The sequence below is a fragment of the Salvia hispanica genome, chromosome 4, assembly GCF_023119035.1.
Source record: "Salvia hispanica cultivar TCC Black 2014 chromosome 4, UniMelb_Shisp_WGS_1.0, whole genome shotgun sequence".
Classification (NCBI taxonomy): Eukaryota; Viridiplantae; Streptophyta; class Magnoliopsida; order Lamiales; family Lamiaceae; genus Salvia; species Salvia hispanica.
Window position 1 is genome coordinate 26125834 of NC_062968.1, and position 24333 is coordinate 26150166.

Here is a 24333-nt window from a genome sequence, read left to right on the forward strand (position 1 = left end):
CACTCCATATGTGTTCGCTTATATATCTCCAGAGGAAAAGATAAATTGGGAAAGTATATTTTTCATTACCTTCTCTAAACGGTAACTATACCTTCTCGAATACATCTTCCACGAGAGAATGAATTTTTATGAAGAAAAGATAAATATGATAATTATTTTTCTTTACCTCTCAATTTACCTATTTCCACGTAGTTTTATCACGCTTCTCAATATAGTTGTATGCAAGACGGGTTGTGCGGGATTGGGCAATATCATTGTCAATCCCACAAGTAGAGATATCAATTCAACCTGAAATTCATGGATTGATCCAAATAGGCTCATAATTTGATAGAATTAGAGTTGAAAATTTGTAGTCTAGGAATATTAGCAATTCGAATAGCCTGCAACACGATAGAATTAACCTGAAATTAATTAATTTTCATTATTTAGTTTAATAGCTCATTACTTTATAATAATTTCTTTAATTCACTAAACATAATTTTCTTAATTTCCGTACCAAAATAAAATAAAATGGATCACTCAAAAGCCTTAGATGAATAGTTAGGAAAGAATGCTCCCATGAAGAAAGCCCAATATGGTAGTGAAGGCCCATTTATCTAATAAGTTACTGAAAGCCCATTTATCCAATAAGAGGCCCAAATATTACTTTTCATTTTAGATCTGAAAGATTTTAGCATACGCGCCACTGCCGAAACCCTTCCCCTTCCCCTTCAGCAGAAGGCGCTCACTTATTTTTGAACAAAACCCTAAATCTCCGGCGACGTTTTACTCGCAACGATGAAGCTCGTCAGGTGAGCTTTTCTTACTTTTACTCAGCTAAGACGCTTTGATTTGTTTGTTTTATGGTTAATGTATGGCTTGCTGTTGTGATTTGAGCAGGTTTTTGATGAAATTGAACAACGAGACAGTGTCGATTGAGCTAAAAAATGGAACCGTTGTTCACGGCACAATCATCGGTTCGTCATTTCCTCTTTGCCTTTTTTTCTATTTTCGGTTCATCATTTCCAGATTTCCTGCAACTAAATTTTTTATTCCGCGGTACTAGATAACTAGATATAGCTGGTATCTTTCTTTTTCTAGCTGTTGATATGTTGTAGGTAGATAATTTATTCTAGAATTAGGGCGAAATGATACTATTTAGGCGTTCAGCATTTCATTAGAATTTGGGCGAAATGATACTATTTAGGCGTTCAGCATTTCATTAGAATTTGGGTGAAATGATACTATTTAGGCGTTCAGCATTTCATTAGAATTTGGGCGAAATGATACTATTTAGGCGTTCAGCATTTCATTAGAATTTGGGTGAAATGATACTATTTAGGCGTTCAGCATTTCATTAGAATTTGGGCGAAATGATATTAGGTTTGTGTGTCAAGATGTTAAGAATGAATTTATAGGTTTTATATGTAAGATTTATGGTGATTTATGTTTCTGGCTTGCTGAAAGGCAAAATTGCTAGAATGTGGTTATAGACTTATAGCTATCCTAGGAACTTTGAAGTCAGTACTTGGTGTCTGAGTCATGGCTTGATTTATCTAACTAAATTGTGTTTAGTACTATAGTGTGTTTACTGAATAGAAATTAATACTGAAAAATTGGACAGAAGGAAAAAACACACATGGCTTATCACAATAACAGAGCGTTTCCCTTAGGCTCTACTTTCTTTCTTGCATTCTTGTTATGCTTTTAATGTATTTCCTTAGTTTTAAATTAATTAAACGACTCATGTTTTATGTGCAAATTTCTTGAGTTTCCGGCATGAAAAGTGCTGCTCCACCTTCTAACCTTAGTCACATCTCTATATCGTCTTTTTATGCATGCATTACTGAACTTCTTCAGTAGTCGTATTGAGAATCTGTGATGCATTTTCTATGAAGCAAGACATTTATCAGTATAAGTTTAGTCTGCACTGTGATAGAAGAATGATTTTTCTCCATAATACAATTTTGCTCAACAATGTTTCCTTTTTATAGGTGTTGATATCAGTATGAATACTCACTTAAAGACAGTAAAGCTTACTTTGAAGGGAAAGAATCCTGTGACTATGGATCACCTGAGTGTGAGGGGTAATAATATTCGCTATTACATCCTTCCCGATAGCTTGAATCTCGAGACGTTGCTTGTGGAAGAGACACCTCGGGTGAAGCCCAAGAAGCCCACTGCAGGTATGAAACTACCCATTGAAGCCCTCTCTGCAGTTGTAGTTTGTCTTTTATTCTAACAATGTATTCAATCTTCTATATTTTGTGATTTCAGGAAGAGCTGTTGGACGTGGCAGAGGCCGTGGCCGTGGGCGCGGGCGTGGCAGAGGCCGCTAAGTATTATTCCCATCATCTAAATTTATTGCTGGCCTTTTGTTATGTAAACATCTGTATTAAGAACTGAACTAGCTAAATGACTTGAATATGATCGGCGCGTTGTTTACTGGTAAAGATCATTTCAATATTAATGACCTTTGGCTTAATTGATCATTTATGTCTTCCTCTTTTTCATGATTTTGATCTCTACCCTATCCTTATCATAATTTATGCATCTATTGCCTTCTTTGTTTCTCCTATGATATGGGGATAACATATGCTACTCTATTCTGCACTGATTATTTGTTCTGGTTGACAAATTATAATGATAAGTATCTTGCTCTTTAATTGGTAGTAGTATTTATATGAGGATTAGGATGATGATGATGATGATTTTGAGGGAGGTGTGAAGTAGGTGAGCTGTAAGATGTGTACAATGAATTGGTTGTATGTGTAAAGTCAATCTTATGATGATATTCTTGTTTGGTGAAGAGTTCCCATCTCTCTTTGTTTGGGATTTTATGTTTGTTTTTTGATTTCAAAATTGTGGGTGCCCATCCACCTTAATTGCTACTCCCTCCGTCCCAGAGAAGTTGGCACACTTTCCTTTTTAGTTTGTCCCAAGAAAGATGTCACATTTCCCTTTTTGGAAAAAGTTCTCTCTCATATGAATATAAAAATTATATTTTCTCTCTCCATTTAACACATAAAACAAAACCTCCTAAAATCCCGTGCCATCTTCAAAGTATGCTAACTTCTCTGGGACGGAGGGAGTACTATTTCACTATTTGTGCTATTGGATAAGGCCTACACTTTAGCCTTTTACATGAACAACTTGTATCTGATTTTATTGCTACATGAACTAGTAATAAAGACTAGTATAGTTTTTATTAATAGTCTCCACTAGTTTATTCACTGTGAATCAATTTCAAGTATTCCCTCCGTCCACGAATAAGAGTCCCGTTTTTCCATTTTGGTCCGTCCATGAATAAGAGTCCCAGTTCATAATTACCATAAAGGACAAAGAGACTCCACATTCCACTAACTCATTTCACTCACATATCATTTAAAACTGATATATACAAGTGAGACCCCTATTCCAATAACTTTCTTCCACTCATTTTTCTTAACATTTTTTAAAACCCGCGTCATTTAGAAATTAGACTCTTAATTGTGGACGGAGGGAGTATTCGTCAAAATTCGTTGAGAAATCGACTGTTTAGATCGTGTAGGTTCAAGTTACTAATTAAGTTGACTTTGGTAGTGAGATGTACAGTACAATGTTTTGGTTTTTACAACTGTTGACTAAATCACTAAAACTATATGAATACATTTGAAAAATTTATGTGAAAGCACAAAGGGTTATTACTCTCCAAATGAAAATTAAACTTCCCCAAAAGTATAAACCCTCAACATTAGTAGTACAGTACATTTTTATATTTACCTCTAGATTTGTAAAATTATTTGCAGGCCCAGTTGAAGAAAAATAACAAATAAAACTGCAGACACATTGTAGGACTTTTTTTCTCAATTCATAAACAAATTGGATCACATTTACCGCGAACTATCGGGCATGAATAATACTACTATGTACAAATCAAAATTGTTGATATTAATCTAAGATCTAACGAAGAAATCTTGAAGAACACACGCTAATCTACCGGAGTAAAGAGAGAGATCTTTTATTGAGATGAAGAGTATTTGTTATAAGTCTACTACTCACTTTGATCTTATCTAACTTGCTATAGTACAAAGCACATGACGAGTGAATGATGATTCAACTCGTCTGTTACAACCGAAGAGAGAAACTGCCTCTAACGGCTAGTTTTCTAACTAACAAAAACACCAAAGTATCCCCTGCATGCACCCTCATCACTAGCTTCCATGCACCCTACGACCATTGCTTATGTTCACCCATATGTCCAACAAAAATAATATACTAAACGAAAATAAACCGTATAGTGCAATCATGGACGGATCAAGCATTAAGCTACAAGGGGCAATACAGTGGCGGATCCAGGGTTTTCGGGAGGGGTTGACCACCCCCTCCATGCGACTGACATTTTATACATAAAATTTTCATGTTTGCTCCCTTCGTCTGCCCCTAACGTCACCTCATAGACAAAAAAATAGACATGTCCGCCCTTGCATTTTCGAATACTGGATCTGCCAATGCAACAGTTCCCTATGTATAATACATATATGTATTATTTGCTATAGAAATTTGATTTAATTTTTAACTAAGGGCATCCGCATCGCGGCTCGATGCTCGTCTCGACACGGCGATGCTGCATGCATCTCGTCCCGAAGAGACGAGCCAGCTCGTCGAGCGTCGTGCGCGGAAGAGGCCGGCGTCGAGCTGGCTCCCCACGCGCGCATGCCACGTGGCGCGCGCTGGCGGATGGGGTGACGCCCACTCGCCGGCCCGCGAGTGGGCGGCGAATTATGACGTCATAAATTTGTTTTTTAAAAAAAAAATTTGAAAATTCGAAAAAAAATAATAATAATTTTAAACGGTCAAATGACCGTTGCAACGGTCGAATTTTTCAATTGTTTTTATTTTCTTTTATTATTCTATAAATACTCCATTCCTCTTCCATTCTCCATTTAAACACAAACACTATACTCATCTATTCTTTTCTCTTCAATTGCTGAAAAAATATCCGGTGATGGAAACTCCAGCGGCGGGGGCTCCGACGGGTTCGACTTGAACTCGTTTGACGATTGGGCGACAACTTTTTCGGTACTCCCGGTTCGTCGGCGGGCACCCACGGCTCGACGACTCAGCCGGCGTACCAAACACCACATTTTGATGTGGATGCAGTGGCGGACGCACGATTTTAATATTGGGGGGTCCAAACTAACGTTAACAATTGTTGCATATTTTTAGTAACAATAACGCCATAAACAATCACGACATGAACAATACACATAATGTGAGATAAATAATTTGAAAATGAGCGATATATATTAAAGTACATACGATGACAGTGTTAACGCCGAAATAAATAAAGAATATAATTCTAAATAAAAAGCGTGACATTATAATTAAATTTACTAATATGATATAATTGCGTATAATGTAACTAAATAATTATTTTTATTCTTAAATTATAAAAATTACTACTTTTTGATGTTACAATAACAATATTTATTAAAAAAAAAAACTACTCTAAAATTATAGTAAAAAGTTACTAGTGTGAAAACATGAATGCATTAATCATTAGCTAATGAATTAATCAAGCTATAGAAAATAAAAACCATTAAATAATTAATGGATAAATGATTATTTAGCTAAATAGCTTGAAAATCCAAAAATCAACAATAAAAACGCCACCAGCTGAAATCGAACCTTCAACGTCCGTAGTGCTAGGCAAACTTCTCGACCACCTGGGCTACGGAATGTCATAGTAAATGCTTAATGAATATTGTATATATAGTAAATTCAGAAATGGGTGGGGGTTCCAAGGGTCCCTCATGCCCCTTGGTAGGTCCGCCTTTGTGTGGATGCATACTATCGTCCCTCCCCCCAGAGGTACAGGCAATCGCCGTGATTATCCCAAATTCCGGATAATTATACAGCTGAATGCACTTTGGAATACCGGCCGATAGGTGGAGGCTCCGCCAGGATCGGCATCTATGCCGAGGAGGAAGAGGGCGACCACGAGGTTGTGGGGGATGACACCTGTCATCCATACAACCAAAAGGAGACGTTGGCTGTGTACGACGCTTGGATCAGCGCCTCGTACGATCCTATCGTCGGGAATCAACAATCCCACTTGTGTTTCTGGAAAAAAGTCACCGAAGTTTACAACGCACGAAGGCCGAAGAAGACCTTTGCCCGCAACGTGAAGATGCTCTGCAGTCATTGGGACCGATGCGACAAAGATGTCAAAAAATTTTGCGCGATATACAGGGCAGAAGAGGCGAATTACCGGAGCCAGTGGAGCCGACATTCTGAGAGCGGCGTTGCGGGTCTTCAAAGGTGAGTTGGCGGTGTCGAGTCGGGCTCGAAACGCACGAAGCACACGGTGCGTGGCCACTACTCGTCTAGTGATGGCGGCGGAAGGCAATACCTCACAAGAGGGCACGCCAACCGATGATGCAGGGGGCTTTTTCGGTTCACGACGTCGGCCCCAAGGGACCAAGGCGGCGAAGGCGGCGTGAGCGAGGGGGAGAGGGAGGGGGAGGGGCCGCGGCGAATCAAGCCAGGCGGGCGAGGGCTCGGGCTCCGGCACGGGCACGGGCTCGAACACCCTAATGTCCATGTACCTGGTCGCCACGATGGCTGACACTTCAAAAATGAGTCATCCCCAATTTGAAGCCCATATAGACGAAATTGCGCATTTGAAAGCTCAACTTGGTATTCGGACTCGATCTAACTTAGGTGCACTGCCGACTTCGGGGGATGATTCGTCGGCGGAGTAGTTTTTATAATTTAATTTAGAGTATTTTAATTTTAATTTTTTTTAGGATTTAATTTATGTATTTTTAATTTTTTTTAAGATTTTAATTATGTATTTTTTATTTTTTAAGCCTTTAAATTGTACTCCTCCGTCCCCGAATACTTGACACAGTTTGCCATTTCGGTGCGTCCCCGAATACTTGACACAGTTCACTTTTTCCATTTTTGGTAGTGGACCCCATATTCCACTAACTCATTCCTACTCACATTTATTATAAAACTAATACTTTAAAAGTAGGACCCACATCCCACCAACTTTTTCAACACACTTCCAATTACATTTCTTAAAACCCGTGCCGGGTCAAACTGTGTCAAGTATTCGGGGACGGAGGGAGTAATTTTTATTTTATTTAATGAAGTGTGTTTTTATTAATTGAATTTGTTGGAAATAAAGATAAAAAATGAAATTGAATGAATAGTTATGGAATGAGATATGAATAGTTATGGAATGAGCGAAGAAATGAGACGATTTGTTAAGAGATAGGGATGCCTTTCCCTCAATTCTTAAAATTGATTATGTATATTTCTGAGACTTGTATAAATTCTTGATTCCGTCCCATGGAGGCAAGTGAAAAAATATGGTCCAGACAAAATTAAATTAATTTTTATCGGCCATAGTAAAGATCGTCGTGGGGCCCACCGTACTTCCTTACGTGTCAAGATGAGAATCGAAGTTCATCTTCTCAAAGCCATTGTTAAGATTTCTAAAAACACAAAATTCACAGAGAGCAATAAATATTCGGGATCCGACAAAGCAGAAGATCTTCGGCGGAAAAGTAGTGGAGAGATTTAATGAGTGACCCATACAAATACAGTCCCCTTTCTCCCATTTCTTGCTCATAAAATCCCCTTGAGGAGCTGCTCTACTAAAAAAAAGGCGATTTTTCGAATTAGGGTTTCAATCCATTTCAGGTTCGTTTTATTCCTCCCCTCTTTGTCTATAATTTTGCTCCCTTTTAAGTTTTATGTGTGTATTGGCATTGCTCCTGCTTTTAGGTGATTTGCTAGAACTATGGCTTAGGCTTTTTTTAAACTAGCATAATGGAATTTGGATATGCATACAGCTTGCTAAACTGTTTATATGTCATGATTCAGATTTGGTGCACTTGATTTTCATACATAAATCTTTCTCTTTTGTTATACTCCCTCCTTCCCCTAAAAATTGAGACTTTGGGGATGGTGCGGGCTTTGATGTGAAATTGGTAAAATAAAAATATAGATGAAGTAGTCACACATAATAAGTAGTGTAATGTGTGATGAAAAAGTAGTGGACTAGTTTTGGTGGATGGATCAAAATGGCAAAATGGCAAAATGGACTATTTTTTGGGGTCAATGGCCCAAGTTGCTTTGCCCGGAGAAGCAGAATGCTCGTTAAAAGTTGAACAAAAATGAGCTTGATTTATTGAGGGAGTTGAGATTTTTGTTGCTTTGTCAGTTGTGAACATTTTATTCAAAATCTTGGTTTTTGTGTGTGAATGAATGATGGATTAGTTCAGACTTCAGCCAGAGATCCTTTTTTCGTATCAAGTTTCATGGAGAATCATCCTATCCTTGTTTCATATCTTGAGGGAACGAGATTTATAGGGAAAATTACCGTAGTTGATTGAATGAGTGGTATAAGACTTTGAATTAGTTCAATAGTTCGTATGCAGCTAGAGATTTTTAAATACATAGGTGCAGGAAGATCCCTAAATTAGTCGTTGTTTCGGTTAAAAGCTATTGCTGTTTAGTTGAAGGAACTTTATCACCCGATGATGATTATGCTCAAGGATCAGGCGTTCTAAGGTTTCATGCGGTAAACTGGAAACATTTTTCCTACTTAAATGATTTCTTTTGTGATATTTATAGTATTATCGCAGCTTGTTTGTCTTTATCTGTAATTTTTGTTGCCGTTTTCAGATGGTAAAAGAGCTTTGAAAATGTCGGTTTCATCGGTTGATAGTATGGCATCGTTAAGCAGCGATCTTTGCTATGACATATTAAGGCGCCTCGATGGTGCTAATTTGGCCATTGCAGCCTGTACTTGTGCTGCGTTCTCGTCTATCTCGAAAGAAGAGAGGCTGTGGGAAGACGTATGCTCTTCCATGTGGCCTTCGACGAACAGGAATGATGTCAAAAATTTGATCTCTTCCGTCGGCGGCCTTAAAAAGTTTTACGCCGATTGTTTCCCCCTCATAGTAAACAAGGATGTGCCCGAGTTTCACTGCAACGACTACTACGATTACCCTCAAGAATGGACGGAAGCCGATTACTACGGCGACGAGGACGAAGTCGAAAACATTTCACCGTCCGATTTCGTGTCGATTGTGGATATCCGATATAGAGAGAAGACAATTTGTTCGAAAGTCGTCTGGGGCATTCCCTACGCGAATGGCTCTAGTGGTTGGTTCTACAATTGCCCTTTCCGTCTCGATCTCCTTGCGAATTCCGAGCAAGAAGCAGACGACGTCGTGCTCTCGCTCTCCGACGGCCTGCCTCCGAGCTGGTCGATTGATCGAGAAAGAAAAGACGGGAAGCTCTGGCACGAGCTTCGCGATGGAATCAGGCTCAGCTGGATTCTCGTCAACAAGAAGACGAAAAGGGCTGCGAACCTCTCGAGCTGGAGCCCGATCGGAGGGCAGAGACATTGGCCCACGGACAACGACTTCTTGATACGATTCGGCTCGATTCTCCCCGCGAAATACATCCTCCCGTGCCAAGTGGTGGAGTGCATCCTTATCATGAAGTTCAAAGTGGTCGCGTCCGACAACAGCTTGACGTCTCTCAAACTGACGGAGCTGAGCATGCAGCTCGGGGACATGGAGGGCTCTCACGTCAACGGGAGGAACAGCTTGCTCGTTCTGAGGGAGGCGCTCAACTGCCCGAGGAGCAAGAACTACAGCGAGGTGCTGGAGTCGTGCCAGTTGTATTCGAGAGTGCAGAGTGAGCTAAAGGAGGAGAAGATGAGATATGAGAACAGGTTGGATACAATGTGGATTTTGGGAAGCATTGCTGCTTGTGCTACATTTTGTTTATACTGTTTGTGAATATATGTATGTATAGTTTGTAATTTCATCTTTTCATCTTCAAAGAGTTGATCAAATGTAGCAATATGTTTTTGGTTTTCTTGTTTTATTTGGTGTCTGTGTGTTTGATCTTTGCAATAAATGGATAATCTGAATAGATTAGGGATGTCGTCAGTTCAAGAATCATGGTTATGTGTCCAATTTTTTGGAACCATAACAAAAGGAAACGGCAATTCCGGTTTTAGGGCTATTTTTGCCGGTATTGCCGATTTTGACATTTTTAGGTCAAAACCGGCAACTAATAACCGGTTGTAGTTCCAAAAATTCTGAACCAAAACCGAATTTGGATTGGTGAATTGATTGGTATGCCGGTTCTGGTTCAGCTAGTTAGAGGCAAGTCCGATTCCAAAATGGGAATTGTTGGTCCGGTTCCGGTTCGATTTTAAACATGAATTAAAATAATTATTTGTACAAATTTTGCAAATTTGGAATTCGTAAAAGAAGGATTCCAATCGAGACTGAAAATTATAATATGAATCAAATCATATTCAATTAAATCACAAAGTTTGATTAATAAGTTTGAAAATTGAATATTACTAGTACTCCAGCTTAATGTTTCACTCTTTCTCAATTATTCCGTTCATACAAAAAGACGACTTATGATGGTGCTAAAAATGATGTGACGTTGATTGAATTAACTATTTTTTTTTTCTTCTTCTTCTTCCATTTCTTTTTCTAATTAAATAATACTTCGAACATTCGTTTTCCATTACCACCTCCTGAAATGAGGAAAAATACGTACATAGGAGTATACATCTGTACAGACTGTAATTAAATAAATCAAAATTAAATGAATATTTCAACCTCAGAATATTCTAAAGGATTAGGATTAGTTAAACCTTAAAAAGTCTAGCAGTCTATGAGTAGATTTAATGAGCATACCATGATCTAGCACGAAGCACTTAGCACATTAATTAAAATCGCTTCTAGAAATAAAAAAATAAAAAATCGCTCTTCGCTTGACACATTTTAAGAAACATTTGGAATTGGAATATTATATTACTCATATCATATGAGATTATTTGTTAGTGGACTAAAGAGAATAATGGAATTGATTTAGTATTATATGGTGTTTCGTTCAATTTGTCGTGATTAATTATTATAAGATAATTTATTTATAATTAAGTTGAAAAATTATTTTAGTTGAAGGAGAGTCACTAAAACTAATTATTATAATTATTTATCTAGGATTAAGGTGTGAGATTCAATCTCATGAACTAAATATAATACTCTCCGTCCTAAGGAAGATGATCTCTTATTTGGGCGGCATGAGATTTTATGCAGCTTTATTTTGTGTGCTAAGTAGAGAAAGTAAATTAAGAGAGATGCAATAAAATAAAAATAAAAATATTTTTATTGAATCATTTTAGTTAAAAAGAAAAGTGGATGTACGAAGAAGGAAATATATAATTTTAATATAGTAATTGTTCATGGAATTAGGACAGTGCATGTTAATACTAGTAATTGTTTATCAAGAATCAAATATTTGCGCTGGTGCTAGGTGTACTATTGGGCCGCCCCACGAAAAGTGTAATGATATATCCAATATTAAAATATTAGTCTAAATATTATTGATGCCTATATTTATACTATTATATTAAGGTCAACATACAAATTGATAACTAACAAATTAATGGGTGATTCGTGAATCGCTGTCATATTCACTATATGTTTAGTAGGGTTATATTCTAATGCTTGTAGCACCTTAATCCAAAATCAAGATTAAATTTCTATTCTTAAATTTTAAAATGAGTGGATGAGATTAAATCTTATGAATCTCAATAAATAGTAGACAAAATATCAACAAAAGGATAATATCGTCATTATGTTATCATATGATAATTTTCGTGAATGTTTTTTTATATCAACATAGTGTATTACAAATATCAACAATATGACATAAGAATATCAACACAAGTATAAGAAAATATCAACACATATTTATTGAGATTTTTACATGGTTTTATTGAGATTTTTGATGTATTTGTTGATAAAAATCCGGTTATCAACATTTACGAAAACTAAAATAAAAAATATCAAATTTCATCATCCGAATGTCGTCGGAACATATGCAATTGAAATATCGTTGGAATCCTTATAAAATTATCTTTAATTTGATATATTTTTTGCGAAAAAATAATTTAAATCGAGAGAGTTACGTAAATTTAAAGTTTTAAGATGATTTTAATGAGAGGGAATTGATATTAATACCCTCTAATTTTATTTATTAATATTTTAATTAAAAATATAATTTATATAATATTATTTCAACCATTAGATCTTCTAATCTAATAGCTCAGATTTAATCTTAGTTTGAGATTGCTAATTAGTTAGCCATTGATTACTCCCCGTATTTACTATATCTATCTATAGGAAAAACATATAGTAACGAATTTATTAGTTAATTATAGTCCATAGCCCCAATTTGAAGCGATTATTTTCTTGGATAAATTATCGGTTATTTAAGTCATACTTTGGTTCATTTTTTTTATCAATTCCATAACATTTAAATAGTGCGGATTTAATTGCGATTTTATTAAAATTCGCAATTTTTTTTCACAGAACAAAGACAAATATTTACTCCATAAGTCCGTATTGTTAAACTGAGTATTATTGTCTCGTGCTCTTTATTTATTTTTGTGATTGTGCATGTGTTATTTCTCAATAGCTATAGATTAATTCGATATAAAAAGTTACGTGTAATTTAAGGGCTATGGATTATAGTGTTAAATTGCAAATTTATAATAATTTCTTATTAATCCTTTGATACTATAATAATTAAAATAAAGGGTATGAATAAAATCACCCTAAATTAATGCGCAAAATGAGAAAACGTTAGACGCCGCCTTATTTTATAATCAATCAAAAATTTTAAATAACAAACGTACTTTACCTTTTTAACTATTTTAATTTTCGTCATATCCCAATTAGATTTTGAACAACTCTAATTTAGATCAATCGTTATCAAAATCTCGAATTTAATCATTTTTGGCGAGCCTAAGAATTGGTAGTAAAAATCATAAACTAATGTTAAAAATAATTTCCTGAATCTCTCTTATAGGACTACTATAATAAAATTGAGTAGTACAAAGCCCCAAACTATCACCCCCAATAATATTTTTTCAATGATAGAAAAATAAAATAATATTCCTTCGTCCACAAAAAATAATTAATATGTGGACAACATGAATTTTAATGAGAAATTTGTAAATAACAGTTAGAAGAAGAAAAAATAGATAAAGTAAGAGAGATATTAAGAAAAAAGTGGGTAAAATATAAAAGAGATGAGAAAAAGTAAATAAAGTACTATAAGTATGAAAGAGAAGTTTTCCATTTTAGAAATTTGAACTATTTTTAGTAGATATTCCAAAATGCCAAAATGAGATTATTTATCAAGGGGAGGGAGTATCAAATTATATATTTGATTGAGAAATCTCATAGAATAATAGAGTGAGCATTTCGAAGCCTCCATTCAGAATAATACGAAATCAATGTGGGATTTTTTTCCACTATATTTTTAGTAAATGCAAAATTTTCGGTTGATACTAGCTTCTAATTCCTAAAAACTAGCGAAGTTTTATTTAAGTGCATAAAAATATTTCTCTAATTGATGCAATAAAATGCGCTTATATAACACACATTTCACGTCACACGAAAAGAATTTATAGTACTTATTTAATTCTACAATTAGATTCTATTTTAATTTTGTGACAAAGAATTTCACGTGTTGGAAGAGAGTCAATGGAATTTTGTCGGCTGCAAAATGTCATTTTTTCATAACCAAAGCCCCACAATTCCCACGCCTTTCCTTCATTTTCTCTCACACTTTTTATACCCCATTCCTCAATTTCCATTTTCTTTTTTATTTGTATAAATTAACAATTTTATCATTTTTTGTTTTCATTTTTGAATTAATATTTCCCCATCTAGAAATCATCCTCCTAAATAATATACTGACGCGAGAGTTGAATTATTGAAAAGATGCAAGCCAACAAGATATAAAAATAAGGAAAAATTGTTGCAAATACTATAATTTGATCTGTACCAGAACTCTGAAAATCAACAGTAAAATACTAATTTCAACATTTTTTTTTTCAATTCCTCAACGAAAAAAAATCAAATTCTTATTCACAAGTGGTGTTATCTTTATTGAATTTTGAATATTGCCCTTTTAGGAAAAATTGTTAAGAGTGTTAAAATAGCTTATTTTCAAAATAATAAGACAACCAAAATTTGATCAAAATTCATATTTTTTAATAATTTGCCATAAAAATAAATATGGCCTCATGTAATTAATAATAATGAAAACTGAACACATCTTAAGGGGGTGTTGGTTGACAAGACTAAATCTCATGATTAAATATGTATCATGTTTGGTTCATAAGATTGAACCCTACAACTTAATTCTAGATGGATAGTCTCATGATAATTAGTGATAGCTTCCCCCTCCAACTAAAATAATCTCATAACTTAATACTAGATGGATAGTCTCATGATTATTAGTCATGACAATCGAACGTCACCTTAATGTATAAAATAGCATTAGATACCTAGGAGCTATTCGGTTGTTATGATTAATTGTGATTAGATGTCATGTCTATTCTTATATCTTATTCGATTAACTTTCTACTCATAAGCTCAATTCGTGACAATATGTATGAACTCAACCTGTAACAATATATATCATTCTCTCTCCATAACGTCAAAATTATACCACTATTTTATCTTATAATTATTCATTTCAACCTTTTACATTTATAAGAGTAACCAATTTCATCTTAGAAAAATTCTGTGTGGACTTATTATAGACTCTCTACTTCATTATTTGGACCAATTTAACTTTTTTGTGTAAGGAAGCAAATTTTGCATTAGAGATTATATAAAAATAATGAAGCAATAACGTTTTCCCAAAAAGGGGAGAAATTGCGGCGTCACCTCTGAATGCGCAAAACCGCTTTGCCACAACTGTATATACACCTCAACTTCACAGTCCCCACCACTCTCCCTCTCCCTCTCTCTCAAATGCAAACAAAATAATTAATCAAGCTACAAATTGGTCCACAAATCATTTGTTCACATCTTTGTCCTCTCCCTCTCATCATCCCACATTCTTGTCAGACTTAACCCACACCGCCCAATCGAAATCCTCTCAAATTTGAAAAAATGGGGCACTTTGATTTCATCAAGAAATTGAAGTTTCAAGAATCCTCTCCTGCAGTTGTGGGATGCTTCTTTTCCAGCCTCTGCCTAATCTCCTTCTTTCTGTTACTCGATTACAGAGTCCTCAATGGGCAGCTGCTGCTTCTGAGCAGCTGGTTCAAGTCATCGGAGAAAGTGGGGTTTCTTGAAATTGGTTGTGACATATTTAGTGGGAATTGGGTGTGGGATGAGAGCTACCCTCTCTACCAATCCCAAGATTGCATGTTTTTGGATGGTGGATTTCGATGCACTGAGAATGGGCGGCCTGATCACTTCTACACCAAGTGGCGTTGGCAGCCTAAAGATTGCAACTTGCCCAGGTTTTGTTTTTGGATTACTTGTTTTTGGTGTGGATTTTGAAGTTTGGGTTGTGGGTGTGAAAGGGTTTCTTGATTTTTGTGGAGATTGGTGTTTTTCTTTAATATTTTACATGACACTGCAATATAATAGTATCAATATTATAGTTTCATGGGATTGTTTAAGTTGTTGTGTTGTTTCTTTTCTTGAAATTGAATGACGGTTTTTTTTTTTGTGAAAATTTTAACTAGTGAAATTAGATTAGACAGTGCAATATGAAAGAAAAAGATAAGGTTTTTGATAGAGATATGCATTTAATAGAGATATGAGATTGATTAAGTTGTTGTATAGTTTCTTTTCTTGACATCCTTTCATGGGCATGATGGAAATTTGCTTATTGATTTTTGTGAAGATGTGTCTCTTGAAAATTTTACGCAGTGGGATTAGACAATAATGTAGTATTAATGAGAAAGATGAAGTTTTTGACAGAGATATGCATATAATAATGTCATGGGATTGATTAAGTTGTTGTATTGTTTCCTTTCTTGAAATCTTTTTATGGGTTAGGTGGAAATGGAATAAAAGGGATTCTTGAGTTTTGTTGAAGATGTTTTTCTTGAAAAAATTTCAGTGCGATTAGAAAGTGCAATATGAATGAAAAAGATGAGGTTTTTGATAGAGATGCATATAATAGTGTCATGATTTTAATCAAGTTGTTGAATTGGTTCTTTTCTTGATGGAAATTGAATGAAGGGGCTTCTTGTTTTTCTATGAAGATTTGGAAAATTTTTACATAGTGGGATTAGGCAGTGAAATATGAATGAGATAGAGAAATGCATATAATAGTGTTATGGGATTTCGATTAAGTTGTTGTATTGTTTTATTTCTTGAAATCTTTTTTTTATGGGCTTGACGGAAATTGAATGAAAATTAGATTTTTTCATGTTTGTTGGGTTGCAGATTTGATGGAAAAGTGATGCTTGAAAAGCTGAGAGACAAAAGGATAGTTTTTGTTGGAGATTCAATTGGAAGAAACCAATGGGAATCCCTTTTGTGTATGTTGTCTTCTGCCATTGGTAATAAAACTTCCGTGTATGAAGTGAACGGAAGCCCTATCACGAAGCATTCGGGCTCGTTGATCTTCAAATTCTCCGATTTCAACTGCACAGTCGAATACTACAGAGCTCCGTTCCTCGTCCTACAGAGCCGAGCGCCTCCAGGCACTCCGGAGATGATCAAAATGACCCTCAAACTCGATCACATGGATTGGAGCTCCAAGCATTGGAAGGAGGCGGATTTGCTCGTTTTGAACACTGGCCATTGGTGGAACTACGAGAAGACCATTAGAGGGTACGCGATAGACTACTCTTTTGTAATGAGTTATCTTGTTCGATTTGTATACGATACATGTATATGAAGTTAACGCGTATTGTCGTCTTCAGGGGATGTTACTTCCAAGAAGGGGACGAGATCAAGATGGGGATGAGCGTCGGGGACGCGTTCCACGCGTCCCTGAGGACTCTCTCAGATTGGATAACCCGCGAAGTGAACTCCTCCAAGACCCATCTCGTCTTCCGAGCCTACTCCCCCATTCATTTCGGAGGCGGAGACTGGAAGAACGGCGGCACCTGCCATCTCCAGACGCTGCCCGATCCGGGCCCACCGCCTTCCTCCTCATACGTAGAGCTGGAAACCGTGTTAGATGGCCTATCCGAGCATCTAAAAACTGGGAATGTGGAGTTACTGAATGTGACTCTGATGACTTCTCAGAGGAAAGATGGCCATTCCTCCTTGTATTATTTAGGTCCCAACGGGGGACGAGCTCCGATCCACCGCCAAGACTGCAGCCACTGGTGTCTCCCCGGCGTGCCCGATTCGTGGAACGAGCTCCTCTTCGCCGCCTTCCTCAAACGACAGTCGTCGTCGTCTTCTTCTTCTCCCCCTGCCTCAGCCTGACTGACTCAATCACCTCCACATTTGGGAGTCATTCAACATAACAAAACCACAGATTTTGTTTCTACACAGATATAAAGCTTATGTTGTTGCATATACACAGGACTACTGTAATTAGGGCTCCAATTTTGCAGCAAATTGTATAAATCAAATCTCTGATTCTGCCAATTTACACAAATGTAAAGCTTAGTGCTCCAATTTTGCAGCGAATTGCATAAATCAAAGCTCAGATTGTGTTCAATTTACACAAATTAAAGCTTATGATGCTGAATACTGTAAATTAGGGTTCCAATTTTTCAGCAAATTGCACAAATCAAAGCTCTGATTGTGTTCAATTCACAAAATTATTCAAACACGATGATCGAATCAGTCATCGAAAGGGTACTGTTCGTATCTGACAAGGCAATCGAAGAGCTCACCGCGGGCGCCGATGCGGGCGTCGCAGCCGGCGAGCATGGCGGATTTGGCAGCGGCGAGGCAGGAGGCGCAGTCGGAGGTGGCGAGGGTGCCGTTGCAGGCGGCGTGGCCGTAGGCGAAGGCGTTGGGGTAGGGGGAGATGTTGCGGAGATCGTAGCCGCGGCGCGAGGGCGTGGAGGCCTCGAGCTCGGCGAGGACGTGGGCGAGGCTGGCGGTGAAGGGGTCGCCCCTGGAGTAGGTGCCGGAGTTGCAGAGGACGCTCTTCACGGCGGTGTTGGGGGCGCCGGAGGAGATGCGGCAGAGAGAGAGGAGCAGGAATGATGCGAGGATTTGGGGGATTGGTTTAGCCATCTTGTTTGATGAATGTTGTTGTTTGTGTGAAGGAGAAGAGGTGTTTGTGAAAATGCGTTAGTGAGATTGTTGGATGATTCGCCCATTTTTAGATTTTTTGTTCGTCTTTGCTCTCTTTTTGGCCGCCTCCTCACTTGTTTTCTATGCTCATTCCAAAATAAAATAATCTGTATTGTCTTAAACAATACTTTCATTTATAACATTTTACATATTTCGTCGTATATATTCCTCCATCTGTCCGAGATTAAGAATCACTTTTTGCCATAAAAGTTCGTCCCAATTTAAGAGTCATTTTTAGAATTTTCCATATTTGGTCATACAATTTTACCCTATTCTTCATCAAAATTAAATAAAAATGTCATTATCTACATTAAAATAAATCAAAACAAAAATCGAAAGTCAAAAGGGACCCACCTTCAACCAACTCTATCACCTCACTTCATTTATTACACACTCTACTATCTCACTTCATTTATTATACACTTCACCATCTCACTTCATTTATTACACACTTTAACTATTTCTTAAAACTCGAGCCATAACAATAAGTGACTCTAAATGTGGGACAAAGGGAGTACTATAGTGTTATTTTTATTTTTTTCAATTAGAGAAGGGTTTGATTACTGAATAAATAGTAGGTAAAGCAGTACAAGATTCGTAACTAAAGAAAGCAAACAAGTGGAGTGAAACCCAAGTCCTCGCTGAGCAGCGAAACCCTAAACCCTACTCTTCGGCAACTAACAAAGTAGCAAGACGAAAAATAGCAATAAAAAACGTCCTTAGCCAATAGGCTACACATCTAAGCTGAGCGTCACTCATTAAGGCACAGAAGCAAGGATAAGAAAGTCATCTAAGAAACAATCCTAGAGATGCCCACGGTTCCAGTTTCGGAAATTGTCAAATCGAAATCGAACCGTGAGGGTGTTTTGCGGTTACGGTTTAAGTTCTAAAATATGCGGTTTTTTATGGTTTAGATGGTCGGTTTCACGATTTTTCGGCAGACCGGCGGTTCCGACACGATTTCAGTTTCGAAATTTTGGAACCTCAACCGAAACACGGCTCCAAAAGTGACAATTTTAATTATATTTAAATCTCATGATTCCGGTTGAAACCATAACCGTCGGTTACGATTTCGCGGTTAATCACCCGAACCGTAAACATTGGGCCTCTAAACAATCCTCATGGGAAGCAATTGTTCTTTATTTTTGGGCCGCCCTCTACTTTGATAATTTTCTCACACATTTGTCCTTATAGAAAATAAAAATCTGGACACAACTTTTAAGACAAGATAATCCATCTTTATAACTAAAATAGTCATGGAATTTAGATTAAAAAAAAAGATAATCTTTATATCATCATATACTATTTGTTATGTGTATTTCTATAGTTTTGGTATACTTTATCATGTAAGTAAGGCTTATATGTTGAGCAAAATTAATTTGTTATTTACAGCCTCTATAAATACTAGTTATAGGAGCATAAAAATATTATACATCCATTTTGGTGGCTCTAAAATTTGCAATCTCCCCCAATTCTTCCACTTTTGCAGCCAAAATTTCGACCTTCTCCACTATCTCCAACATCAAGAAATTCGAGCTCAAAATAGCAAGATTTTCATCAGTTTCGACAACTTCGATCTTGCAAGAGAAGGGCCCTGGTGGGCTTAATTGTAATTTCAGCAACTGCAATTTAGGGTTGATTGAAAGCTTTGTTTGGCACTTCTCCATTTTCCCAATGGTGTCTCCAATCTCATTCAATATCCAAATCATTGATAACAAGAAATCGTCACATTGTCCCTTTAGCATTTGCCTTTTCAATGGTAGTGGCTGATTACAAAATATAAAAAACATGATTAATTATAATTCATAAATTTGATTCATATTTACAAATATACCACTGAAATTAAATATTAGTTCAAATTTGAATCATCTAATGACTAGATGATTTTACATAAGTAATGATATATTAACGGGATGATAATTATTTAAACGTTTGATCAAATTCGAGTAGGTAATATAAGGTTTTAAAACAAAATATTAAATCATGATTTTTTTTTCTTCATATTGTCTCATATGTATAAAACAAATTTCTTTTGTAACAAAATTGTGTCATTAAAATGAATTTTATTTCCTTTATTTATATTAATTAAACAACATTATTTAAAGCATCACCTAAAATATTGTTTAACAGTACACAGATGGGACGATTGGCAAAAATCAAAATTTCGTGATTTAATAGTTCGTTTTTAAACCTTATCGAATTGATCGAAATGCAACAAGTTATTAGTACCTGTTTGGGCGATTGAAGACATCCTTTAAGAGAAATAATTGTTGCAGCAAGTTCTCTTAGATGCTCTCCAATTTCCAAATATTTATCCCATGGATAATACAGTCCAAATTTACCATGCCATGGTTCCCATTTTGCATGATTTGCCTGCAAATAATTAAATTTAATTAGCATTATTTGGTTAATTTACATTTATAAAAAAATGGAAATGAAATCTTTAACTACAACATGATGAATTAATTACCAATGCTTCATCATTTGATTTGGAATTGATAACTATCTTGCAAGCTAGAATCGATGCACTACCATCACCCACTTTATCATGAATTTCCTTGTCACTTCCCAATTTGAAATATTCATCAAAGCATCCTAAAATATTGCAAAAGATATTGTTAGACCCCGAACTAAAATTCCAATATAATATCACAAAAAATAAATGCATACTAGAAGCACTAAGCAACATTAATGAATAATTGGGTATCACCATTCATCCATTAAAATTCATAACTATCAAAATTAAAAAACGTTCAACTAATCTTTTTCCTAATGTTATTTTCAATATAGCCCAAAATAATAAAGGTCAACAATCATTTAAATCACAGTAAAAAATAGTCAAATCTTGGCCAGTCCCATAAAATTAAAAATCTGAATTTCATATCGCAAAATTTCATTTTTCTCAAATGTTTACTTCAAATTTAAGTTCAAAATGGTGTGTTTCTATTTTTCTTATATTTTCCTTTCTTTCTTTTTTACTTTTCTTATTTTTAATGGAGTAACGTCATTTCTAACATTGATCGAGAAATAATTGAAACTTTGTAATTTAATATTCTGATTCCAAACATTATTACTTATGTGATTGCCTAGAATTTGTTCAAATTTCTTGATTTTAACTACTATTAATCCACAATAACAAAAAAATAATTACTTGCCTTGGATACTATTAGCAAGTTTGTTAAACTTGGATGAGGTAGAGAAATGGAGGTCATTACTTGCCCAAATGGGAAATATGAACAAGTTGACAAAGATGCAAAGGATGAAGCCCATGCCGATGGCAGCAAGGCGGTCGCGCGCCACCTCCACCACCTTCTCCGCCCGGACTCCCGAGACCGCCACCAGATTGAAAGTTAGGATCGAAATCATGAACCCATAATCGTACCTCTTCTTGATATTTGGCACCATTCTATAATATGTCGCCACAGTGCCTAAAATATTAAATCCAAAATTTATCTCAATTGTGTGTATGTAAATTACTTGTAATTAAGATAGCCACAAGAATTTATATTTTCATACATAATATTCCTAGAAATCATAATACAGTTTTATTTTCCACCAAACAAACAAACGTGTCCTAGGAGTTATAGGAAATCTTTGACACATAATTTTTTGATCAATAAATAGTAACAGAAAGTATAAGATTATTAGGTATGGACAAGAAAAGTTTTGGGTGCATGTGAAGAGATTAGATATGTCTTTGATAATTAATATAATAAATAACAAAATTAAAAGATAGGAAAAAAGAAAGCGCACCATAAGCAAATAGTGAAATAACAACGATGGTTGGCTTAGCAATCCCTCCATTTTCAGCCGCTAAAACGGCAGCCAAACACCCCATTCCTCCTCCTATCAACGTTCCGACCCCGCGGTTTATCCCTTTGCTCAATGTAGCTCCTGCACACGCACGCATATATTTCAGCAAACGAGATTTTATGTTGTGTTGTTTAATGTGGTAAATGGAAAAATTTTATGCTGTAAAATAGAGAAATAAAGCAAAGAATGGAGTTTTCATTTTTAGACATATACAAAAAAATGTACATTTTCCAATCATGAATTGGGCTTAGCAAACCCTGTAATGGATTTTATTTTTTATCAAAAAAAATGCTCAAATCAACGGAAAGAACAAAAGAAAAACAATGTCACAATCAGACAACAGCGAACATCTCACACCTTAAATGAGAGTAATTGAATTCAAGATAGAGAGATGAAGAGAGAGTCGACCTGCGTAGAGTTCGAACATGACAACGACGGTCATGATAGCCCACATGGCATTCTCCCCAATTTGCTTGAACATCGAATTTACCAAATACAAGAGTGAGACAAGAACCAAAGCCACTCCAACTTTGATGCTATGGATAATCCTCCTTTTGTCACTTCTATTACATATTTCCTTAAAAACCGAAGCAAAACCCTCAAACCAAGAAAATGATGAATCATTCCCATCTCCATTTTTCTTACTTCCATTTGAGGTAGTAGTAGAACTCATGCTTGCACGTAACAACCAACAAAATTGATAAAAATAAACAATTTGATGATACACTCATTCAGCTTCTTTGATGCCAATTTGAGTTCGAGTTTCTAGTCTTATATATAGCATGTTATTTCTAAATTATCAAGAGGGGGTAGGGTAGGGTAGGGTGGGGGGATGGGTGTTGTCTCTTTTATCACGTTTGGTTTGCCAAAATAAGAGGAAACATAGCATGAATTCAAGTAGTATTAATTAGGTATACATTTTTTCCATTCCATCTTTTGTGGTTGGGGTCTTATATCGTGAATTTTAATTTTTTATCACATATTATGTGTGTTTGTATCTGTTACGACTCTATTTGGCTCACCATCTGATAGTTTGAGCACTTTCTTTTCGTATCACTTGAGCCAAAAATAAAGTAATATTGCAAGGAATACATAACTGTTTGTCCAACTCCACTTGTACGCGAGGTCTTATGGGAAATGACACAAAAACATTACTTAGAGGATTTGACTCAAAGCGGTATACTAATATAATGTTAAGTTCGAGTGTGTATCATCAAACCCTCACACTGATATCACATCGAGGTTCGATCAGCGGCTTTGCAGGTGAAGTTCCCAATGTGCAAGACCTGTGGTCTTAGTCAAGACATGTGATAACTTGTGACATGTGTGTGGTCTTGGTCCTGATGAAAACAATATCATTATAATTTTAAATTTTTTTGTACGCAGCAAAACCCTCACAATATTGCAAAATATGTGTGTTTTTATATATTTTTTATATTCAACGTTTGTTAAGTGATAATATTAAAAAAAAGTTAAAATATTATAGTACATTTGTAACATAAAAACATATATTGTGGAAGTACTTTTTAGTTGGTGGCTTAAGTGGTACACGCTGCCTAGCACGATTGCATCAGACAAAACTGTGAAGGATGGGATTTTTTTTTTTGTAATTAATTATTTAAAAGTATTTAAAGTTAAATGTCGTGTAATGTACCGTGTGGAGGTGGATGCAAGAATTTAAATTGTTGTATTTTATTTGGCAGATGTTGGAGAAATTCCTAATTTTTCATGCCTTTTTTCATTATAAACTGACACCTTAAAATTTACATTTGATCACAACATTGATATTTAGAGAGAGAATTAATTTTAAAATGTGACATTGCTCGCCAAACTCCGCGTAGGCGACGACGAGTCAACAAATTTAAACATAAAAAAACTCCACATTTTACTTTTAATAAATACCTGTGTCACATGTTCAATGTCTATCTCTAATTAATTCTAATTTGGGTTAATTACAACCTAAATCTAAAGACAATAATATTATTGCAAATAATTTCATATGAAAAAGGGTTAATTACTAGAAAATCACAAATTAACAAACTTTGGTCGAATTTTTGTTATCCATACTTTTTAAATTTTGAATACAATACGAAAAATTCTTAATTGTTAAACGATAACCTTTTTGGGGCAAATCTGATAGTACAATAAATTGGCGCACTTGTATAATTTTAGTAATCGATGAATAGTGACGCAAATATATACTCGTGCAACGACATGGACACCTAAATGACCTTTTAAGTCTAAAAAATTGAAAATAAATATTACAATTTTGATCAATTGAGAAAATTGATAATTTTTAAAATTTCAGAATTTGTCATACAAATTTTTAAAATTTCAGAAAAGATAAGAGATAAGTACAATAATTTGACTAAACTTAATTTTATAGATAATTAACCATATTAAAAATGCAAATTAA

General features: G+C 35.6%; 5 protein-coding genes across 8 annotated transcripts; 3 read left to right on the plus strand and 2 right to left on the minus strand.

The window, feature by feature from the left end:
- The first annotated feature begins 662 nt into the window (after positions 1–662).
- LOC125223308 (small nuclear ribonucleoprotein SmD1a) lies at positions 663–2471 on the plus strand. The gene is made up of 4 exons (XM_048126390.1): positions 663–791; positions 880–956; positions 1974–2165; positions 2257–2471. The coding sequence occupies exons 1-4, from the start codon at positions 778–780 to the stop codon at positions 2316–2318; spliced, it is 345 nt and encodes a 114-aa protein (XP_047982347.1). The 5' UTR covers positions 663–777; the 3' UTR covers positions 2319–2471.
- Positions 2472–7461: 4990 nt separating this feature from the next.
- On the plus strand, positions 7462–9876 carry LOC125185157 (F-box protein At2g27310-like). Of its 3 annotated transcripts, none has more exons than XM_048081649.1 (3): positions 7462–7674; positions 8479–8557; positions 8662–9876. In XM_048081649.1, exon 3 carries the CDS (start codon positions 8682–8684, stop codon positions 9786–9788), a length of 1107 nt encoding a protein of 368 aa, XP_047937606.1. In that variant the 5' UTR covers positions 7462–7674; positions 8479–8557; positions 8662–8681; the 3' UTR covers positions 9789–9876. The 3 variants fall into 3 exon arrangements, with proteins under 3 accessions (XP_047937606.1, XP_047937607.1, XP_047937605.1); XM_048081650.1 differs by having other exon boundaries at positions 8493–8557; XM_048081648.1 differs by lacking the exon at positions 8479–8557.
- A 4989-nt stretch (positions 9877–14865) lies between these two features.
- On the plus strand, positions 14866–17517 carry LOC125222904 (protein trichome birefringence-like 11). The gene is made up of 3 exons (XM_048125786.1): positions 14866–15346; positions 16284–16673; positions 16766–17517. The coding sequence occupies exons 1-3, from the start codon at positions 14991–14993 to the stop codon at positions 17277–17279; spliced, it is 1260 nt and encodes a 419-aa protein (XP_047981743.1). The 5' UTR covers positions 14866–14990; the 3' UTR covers positions 17280–17517.
- On the minus strand, positions 17457–18173 carry LOC125222905 (antifungal protein ginkbilobin-like protein). Its single transcript, XM_048125787.1, has one exon. It carries the CDS (start codon positions 18042–18044, stop codon positions 17643–17645), a length of 402 nt encoding a protein of 133 aa, XP_047981744.1. The 5' UTR covers positions 18045–18173; the 3' UTR covers positions 17457–17642.
- Positions 18174–19466: 1293 nt separating this feature from the next.
- Positions 19467–22648, minus strand: LOC125224348 (aluminum-activated malate transporter 13-like). 2 transcript variants are annotated; one of them, XM_048127733.1, is made up of 6 exons: positions 22326–22648; positions 21858–21998; positions 21320–21532; positions 20575–20699; positions 20334–20477; positions 19467–19870 (listed from the first exon to the last, which is right to left on the minus strand). In XM_048127733.1, exons 1-6 carry the CDS (start codon positions 22588–22590, stop codon positions 19532–19534), a joined length of 1227 nt encoding a protein of 408 aa, XP_047983690.1. In that variant the 5' UTR covers positions 22591–22648; the 3' UTR covers positions 19467–19531. The 2 variants fall into 2 exon arrangements, with proteins under 2 accessions (XP_047983690.1, XP_047983688.1); XM_048127731.1 differs by having other exon boundaries at positions 21260–21532.
- Between the last annotated feature and the right edge of the window lie 1685 nt (positions 22649–24333).